Genomic DNA, 8843 nt, shown 5'->3' on the forward strand with positions numbered 1-8843 from the left:
GGCATTTATCATTTCCTTTGCCTGAATTTGCTCGAAAAAATTCTTGTTATTTTCTTTTTTGGCAACCTTATCATTCTGGAGATGGAAACGATGTGTGGGCAATAGATGATATTGTTATTTCCAATTCTTTGGATAATGTTATAAGTTTGAATTTTAGTGATTCAAAAGCAATAAATGAATCAATTAGATACAATTTTGGAGCTGTGAAACATCATTGCAAATCTGATGGAAAATCTTTAAGGTATTCATTTATTTTACAGTTTGTTTTAATTTTATATTTATAAGCATTCTTTTAGGTTGTTTTATTTTAAAATTTTTTTATGTATAATTTTTAAACTATATTAATACAGTACACTTTAATTTTAACGCATTCCAATGCTTTATGTTCTATTGGTTATATTGATGCCACTTCTAGAAAATTATCAAATAGAATTAATCATAAATTTATTAAAAATATAATACTGGTGATAGCAAGTGGCGATAAAAACCTTAGTCAATTTGCTTCAACATTTAGCATGAAATTGAATCACAAATCACACTTTAGGAAAAACAGCAAGATGTTGAGCTTCCATACAATAGGTGTCCTGTGTCTCACACACCTAGCAATTTTATGATGTCAAATGGCAAGTTTTGGGCAGAAAAGTAGGAAGTGACATTGAGAACCAAAGGAAGTTTTGTGCAATGCCACCCAGCATTTCCAGATTATTTTTTTATTGACTGACAGAAAATTTGTGGAATTTTCTGGGATGACTTTTTTTTTAATTTTGATCTTTTTTCAGTAAACAAAAACAAAAATTTTGACATAACACAACCTGTGAAATACTATTTAAACATTGTGATCAAATATATTATTAGGAATTATTCAAAAATGATTCCTATTGCTAACAAGGAGAGAGTCAGACATTTGGATCTCTAGAAGGAAATTTAGTGAGTACATAGCATTAAACACAAGCAGCTTGTTGTCCAAATAATAGGATCCACTTCTCAAGTGTTTCCAAAAATTGGGCTTCTAAAAATTTAGTTTTTAGCTTAAAAGTCTTTGGAAGTTTCACATCCCAGAACAGCAACAGCTGAGTGAATAAGATACTAGGTACTGGAGCTGGACAATGTAGGTTTGAGTATTCATGATTTTATTATTATTTTTTTTTATGTGTGACAAAATTATTTTATTATTTTACTGTGTCATTAGCATTATTATTACTAATATTATTCCTCATGTTTAAAGCTTATAAAACAAGAGATTTAAAAAACATGATGTCATTTCCTGTTTAACAAAAACAAAGTCTCTGTAGATTTAACTGTTGTGTCATTAAATAAAATTTCTATTTTTTTTCATATTTATTTTCACATATTTTACATATGTCTTGACAAGTAAATAAGCTTAAGATGTTGGTGCACATGAATGAAAAAGACAAATGATATGAAAATAGATAGCTTAGCATTTTATTTTAGTCATAGTATTTTATTTTTTTAATTGTTAATATTATGGACAATTTCCTCATGCACTTATGTTTGTTACACTTCAAATGTCACAATACAGCCATATCTGAAATAAAATATGAAGAAAATTTTATTTAATAACATAAGAGTTAAATCTACAGGGGCATGTTTTCCATAAATAGGAAATGACATCACAATTCTTAATCTCATTTTTTAATGTTTTGTGAGCTTTAAACATGAGGAATAATAACAGTAATAATAATGTGGTAAAATAATAATGTTACACATAAAAAAGAACTAAACTAAAATTTTAAAGGTTCAAACCTACGTTGTCTACCTCCAGTACCTAGTGTCTTATTCATTTGGCTATTGCTGCTCTTGGATATGAAACTTCCAAAGACTTATAAATTAAACACTAAATTTTCAGAACCCCATTTTTCGAAATGTTTGAATAGTGGGTCCTATTATTGGACAAGGAGCTGTTTGTGTTTTAAGGCTGTGTGCTCATCAACTTTTGTTCAAATTGGAGACCCAAATGTTTGACCTTCTCTTTGTAAGTGACAGTTTAATATATCACTTTTGCTTTCCAGATGCCAAACTGATAAGGCTTCCAATACCTTCATTAATTAGTAAGTAAAACTGGTGGCAATAAATAATTTGAAGTGGTGAAAAAAATTAAAAACTAGTGAAATTGTGGCTATATTTTAAAATTTTTCAGATTGATCCCTGAGAATTGTTGCTTGAGGTGCAGTCAGTTTCCTTCTATGACACCAGATTTCTTAAGCTAGTTGCACAGTGAGACACTTGTCTAAATCATTTTTGAGACTATTAAAACATATATTTGTATTCCTTTTTGCTTGGCCAGGTTTCATTTGATTGTGCTACATAGCTAATTATTTCTATTGTATCAAATGCTGCAAATGGGTTTTGTCAATTGTAATTACATCAGAAAATATTTCTTTTGAATGAATTTTGATTGTTTAAAAATGTTTTCATCATTATGAATTAATAAATTTCTGTTAATATTAACATTGAAGTATTTTGTATTAATAATAATCAATCTCACACTTTTCATTTATCTTTCAGCAATACTTTATTAAAAATAAACGTTTTTAGCCTAGTTTGTAAGCCTGCTTCAGGTTCTACACATTTGAAATTGAATTGTTTACTGAGTGATCCAAATTGGAATGTTCAAACCTTTAAATTGATTTTTTTTTTAATTTGAATAATTTAATGCATCAAATTAAATAAAAAACAAAATAAACAAATAAATAGATAAAAATAATTAAATATGCAAATATATAAAATTATATGTGGTATGATCCAAATGTTTGGGGACTGCAGTAATGTATGACAACAAAAGCATGTAGTTGAAGTTACAGCATATGAAATGGATTCTATCAAACCACACCTACGTGTTCAGGTTGATTTCGCTCATGTCACGTGATTAAACTGCGAGCGCTGTTGTTTTTTTTTTTCGGAGATAGTTACCTTTGTTTTGCGACATAATAAAAATGGAGTTTAAGAACAGCGCTGCAACATTAAATTTTGTCAGCATTTAGGTAAAACACCTATGGAGACTTTAAAATTGCTAAGAAAGGTGTATGGTGATTTTACCATGGCGAAATCAAAGGTGTACAAATGGCATCGGCGTTTTAAAGAGGGCCAAGAATCCATCGCAGACAATGAATGCTCTTGCTGACCTTTGACTTCATGGAATAAGAAAACTGTTGAGTTGGTCTCTCAATTATCTAGACATTTTACGTTGTTTGAGGGAATCCATTCGTCATAAACGGCCACAGATCTGGCGAAGTGGAGACTGGTACCTTCTACATGACAATGCATCTGCACATTGGTCCCAAATGGTCACACAGTTTCTCACCAAAACTCAAATTAATGTGCTTCCACACCCTGCCTATTCACCGGACTTAGCCCCATGTGATTTTTATTTGTTTCCATCAACGAAAAAGCATTTGCAGGGACGCCGTTTTGTGTCATCAGATGAGGTGAGAGCAGCATCGCAGGCCTTATGGGAGTTTTCAAAAAATGGCTTCCATCAGTGCTTCCAGAAGTTATATGAGTGCCAGCAAAAGTGTATCATTGCCCAAGGTGATTACTTTGAAGGTGATTGTGCATCGGTAATATAAACTATTTAAAGTAAGGAATTTTAAGCCAAGTCCCCAAATTTTTGGATCATACTACGTATAAACAATATTCAAAATAAAATATAACTCAAAAAACCAAAATAGAAACAATAAATAGAAATAACAATCAACAACAAAAGTTATGCATTAGATGTTATATAATACAGTAATGGCATAACTTTAATTAGATGCTTGTATTGTAATTATGGGTGTGGTCTTATTGTATGGGATGATGATAAACAATTGCCAGGCAAGTGACAAGATCTGGTTTTCTTTATTGTTAATGCAATTTTCTTTGGTTTTAGCACAAAAGAGATCTATGTCTCTGAAGTTCTTAATTTATAGTTCTCAAACTCCCTTTGTATAATTTTTGCTTCATCCCAACTCAGTACACCCCAGACTCCTAGCATATTATCAGGGTTGTGCAGTAGATTTTCTCAGTATAATGCAAGTCTTCGAAATGCCGTCCTTAAATGCTACTTGTGCCGGCTCTTATTTAAGAGGCAGCACAAGTAGCATTTAAGAGGTAAGAGGGTGGCATAAGCAGCATTTGCTACTTACACCACCCTGTTACGGTGCCACCTGATGCAGCCGCCTCTCTGTATCATAGCACGGCACAGCCCTGCATATTATGCTGGTGCTGTAACAAATCTATTTTTAGCGATGTCATATCTGTGTTCCTTCAGATGTTCAGTAAATGATGTATTTTTCATCCAATATATGTTAGCTTCTTGTTAAATCTGTTGTCCATAACTGGAATCAAGTATTTATCCTGGGACTCTGCCACTATCAGTTTTGTCTTTATCATTTGTTAACAACTTAAATATAGTAGGATTGCATTTATATGTGATGTGTGTGTTAATGTATTTAGTGATCCTTTTATATGTACAGAGTAGTTTGGGGTCATGTTCTATTACAGTGCACTTATGACTGTGTATTTGATAGAATTCTCTTTTAAACCATCCATTTCAAACGTGTAGAATCTGAAATAGGCTCATAAACTAGGCCAAAACATTTGTTTTTAATAAAGTATTGCTGGAAGACATGAGATTGATTATTATCAGGATAAATTCCAGCTTTGAATGACACTTTGTATTTCATATTGAAGTTATAATTCGTTTATTAATTTTTCTTACTTTTGACTTTAGTAAATATTTGTATTTTATTATAGTTTTGATGGAGATGTACATTCTAGTTCAACAAGATCTTTAGAATCAAAATCTTTAAATATTGGACCATCTTATATGTTACAATTTGACATAGTAGTAGGCTGTGGACAACCTTATAGTAAAGATAAAAAGAATAAGGTACAGTGATTATTAAATAGTCAGTATTAATATTTTAATTGATTATGGTTATTTAAAGTATATTAATATTAAAGTATTTTTAATTTTATTTATTTAATAACATCAGAATATTAAACATTTTTGGACTAATCCGTTTTTACTTTTTTCTTCATAAATTTTACCTTTATTTTATATTTGTTCTTTTCATTACACAAAATGTACCATGAATAATCTCCATAGGGGAGCAATGCAGAAAAGTGTGTGCCATATGTGAGCAGGGACTTCGGTTTGTTGCATGAATAGAGAAAATATATAGGTTATTTGTTAATTGAAGACTACACAGATCAGATGGAACATCTCTAAGAATTGGTTCATTTGGTAGCTCTGATGTAAGCAAACTGTTGATTTTAGAAATACATACAAATATCTACTACTGTTGTAACATTGAGTTAAGGAATGACAGAATTTAATTCTGTAAAATACTGGTTGGACAACATTGACTTTAAGAACTTGTAACTTATGTTCAAATAGAATCATAAATATGTTGAGTCTTAAACCAATCAGTGCATTCATACTAATGACATGGAATGTCATTAGTATGAATGCATATTAATGACATGGAATGTCATTAATATGAATGTGGATACTTCCAGTTTGCAAGTGACTAATTAAGCATCTATTTAAAATTTATTCCTCTGCATGACTGTGTTGCACTAAAACCTGTCCAAAAATTGTGCATGCTATTCTGATGTCATAATCAGGTGCTCTTGAAAAGCTTATGTGAAAAAGCAATGTAGTGATGTGTATGATGTAGACAAAATGGCGAATTTCATCAACTGTACAAATTTTATATTCTCAAATGAAAAAATATCAATTTAAATTTATTTTTAAAATCTATTATAAAATAACTTATTAATAAATATTCAAAATTTTAAGAACTTTATAATAGCTCTTAATAAATATTCAAAATTTTAAGAACTTTATAATAGCTCTTAATAAATATTCTAAAAATTAAAATAAAAATAAAAAAGGTTTATAGAGAGCAATTTTTCAATCGTTATCAGTGGTCATTTGACTATTGAATAGACAAAAATCACTTTAGAATTGATTGCTGTTAATTATGTACATAAATTATGTCTATTCAACTAGTGAACTGTCATTACAAATTAAAAAGAAAATGTCCAGTAAAAAGATATTGCTTTTTGATAATAGAATATAAAACATAAACCTCAAATAATTAATTTAAAAATTGTAATAATGAGTTTGTCATGAAAACTATTAGTTCTCTCATATTGTGGTGCATCTTGTCTTAAATTTTAATTATTTGTTTTTTTGGTCTAGTCTCTTAAGAGATATATAAATGGTGCTTGACTGTATATACTAGAAATGAAAATATTTTATTAGCTATATAGTTAAATCAATCACATATTTAAATAATCTTTTAAAAGTTCAAATTTATTTTGATTTTTTACTCCTGTTTTCAGTATTTATTTTATCTTCAGAATACTTAATGACAGAAGAGAATAAAAGATTATAGTAGAGTATTTAAAATATTAAAAATGATTATTGTTTAAAAATAGATGAATTAATTCTAAAAACATTTAAGAATAAAAATTATTTTTACTTCTTAAAAAGTTTATTACTTAATTGAATTACAAATAATTCATTTATTATATTTTATAAGCATGTATTTTTAAACTTATATTAATTATTGCTTTGTTGATTAGTATAGTATTTTTAATGAATAAAACTACTCAAATTGTTTCAATCATGCTTGATGATTGAATATTTTAAGTTAATAAGTTCTTATATGTAGAAGAAATTTAATTTTTAAATTTCATAACTTAAACGTTATGTAAAAATTGAAAACATTTTTGAAGAATAAAAATTTAAATTTGTTTAAAATATTGTATTTATTAAGACATAAAAACGTTATCAAATGATCACCTAAATAATTGTGCTATAACTCCACTAATTCGATAATTAATATTAAGTAATTTGCTACTAGATGTGGACGTTAGGCACCATCTCTTAACTAAATTAATAATTATAATTTATTAAATAATTTAGAACCATTTGGAAGAAAAGAACTGACCCAGGGTGGGGCATGAATACACAAACTCTCCTTGTTGTGTGGTATGCTTGTCAGTTGTACCACCCAGACCTCAAGCAAGCCTTTGCTTCCAGATGTATTTAAATTTAGATATAACCTTACAGGTCCAGGTGGCACAACTTACAAGCNTCTTCCAGATGGTTCTAAATTATTTAATAAATTATTAAAAATTATAATTATTAATTTAGTTAAGAGATGGTACCTAATGTCCACATCTAGTAGCAAATTACTTAATATTAATTATTAAATTAGCAGGGTTATAGCCTGATTATTTAGGCAATCGTTTGGTAATGTTTCTATATTCATATTGGGCTTTGCAATGTTTGTTATATTCATTAAGATAGTTAACAAAAACTAAACATCTAGAAATATGAAAATAGTATAGTATAAATTATTGTTAAATGCATGTATATTTTAAATTAATCAAAATATTTTAAAAATAATTTAGGTTCATTTAGAATATTCAACTAATCATGGAATGAATTGGCAATTAGTTCATAAACCTTGTCTTCCATCTATTGGTGGTTGTAATGGTGTTTTTACAAAAGGAACTGTTTATGATCCATCTGAGCATAGAAAATGGAAAAGAGTTACAATAAATCTTCCATCTACCACATGGTATGAATTACTTTTATATTTACAAATATATTTTAGTTATTCTAGACAATAACAACTTTTAGATTCTTACCAGGTTATATTCAGACAAGAACAAACAGAATTGATGATTAGAAGAAGCCTTCTAACTAATGGTAGGCAAAATTATCATAATTGTCTCATCATTAAATTCTGTTTAGTCTCAATATAACCAGAATTAGTAAATAGAAAAACTTCTCTGCAAACTGGACTGTTCTGTAATACAAAATACACAACAAAAACCTAAGTCCTTCCATTAACAACATTTGAATGAAATATGAACATTGTTACTTTAAAGACAGGTTGTTTTGTTCTGTATTTTGTGTTACAGAATTAATAATTCACATTTTTACAAATTAATTATACACATATGAAACCCTTTATTCCATACATGTTGACTATACTGTATATAAAAAGATATTCAATTTCTTTCCTGTATATTAAGGTCAAGTTCTACCAGATTTCGGTTTTTTCAAACAAATTTTGAAGAAGGTGATACTTGGGCAATAGATAATTTATATATTGGATTGCAGTGTCCTGATTTATGCAGTGGTCATGGCAGATGTATAGAAGGAACATGTCTGTAAGTCATCCTGAATATATTTTTATTTTCTTTTGTTATTTTATAATTAATTTCATCATAAAAATAAATCCTAATAATAAATGTTAAAGAAATGCAAATTCAGAAATTGGTGTTTATCTAGACCAGCGTTTCTCAAAGTGGGCAATAACGCCCCCTTGTGGGCAATGAGTAAATTTACGGGGGCACTGGAGGCAGGGTATTGAACGGTGACCAAAGGAAAAATTGGGGTCACTGAAAGACGTTTCCTTTCTTCTGTTAAACTGATATGAGGAAACATCGCATTTAATGGTTTCCAGATGTTGAGAACAATGTATGGTAAGGGCACAAAGTGTGAGATTCATAGAAAAGTTTTCTTAAGAATATTTCCAATCCTTTCTCACACAGGAGAAAATGGGTTTGGTACATTGGGTATAACTTTATGGAAGAAAGGGGGCGGTGGATTGAAGTTTAGGAATCACTGATCTAGACATTAAATTGACAATATTGAATCCAGTAATGATCATTGAAATATTCATTTAATTTTGGAAAGATTTAATTGATAACCCTGTTTGTAATTATTGAAAATGAGAAAAATATTTAAATTATAAAAGTGAAACAAATTATACAGAAACAGTTTTCATTTCAAGGGAAAAAAACTAGATTTT

At 28.9% G+C, this 8843-nt stretch overlaps 1 protein-coding gene across 1 annotated transcript; it reads left to right on the forward strand.

The window, feature by feature from the left end:
* Nucleotides 1-10: 10 nt before the first annotated feature.
* LOC111616667 (reelin-like) lies at nt 11-8203 on the forward strand. The gene is made up of 4 exons (XM_023358051.1): nt 11-241; nt 4756-4891; nt 7432-7601; nt 8062-8203. The coding sequence occupies exons 2-4, from the start codon at nt 4829-4831 to the stop codon at nt 8201-8203; spliced, it is 375 nt and encodes a 124-aa protein (XP_023213819.1). The 5' UTR covers nt 11-241; nt 4756-4828.
* Nucleotides 8204-8843: the final 640 nt, after the last annotated feature.

This window comes from Centruroides sculpturatus, unplaced genomic scaffold (assembly GCF_000671375.1).
Source record: "Centruroides sculpturatus isolate CEXI.00-Female unplaced genomic scaffold, Cexi_2.0 scaffold3765, whole genome shotgun sequence".
In the NCBI taxonomy this organism is placed as follows: Eukaryota; Metazoa; Arthropoda; class Arachnida; order Scorpiones; family Buthidae; genus Centruroides; species Centruroides sculpturatus.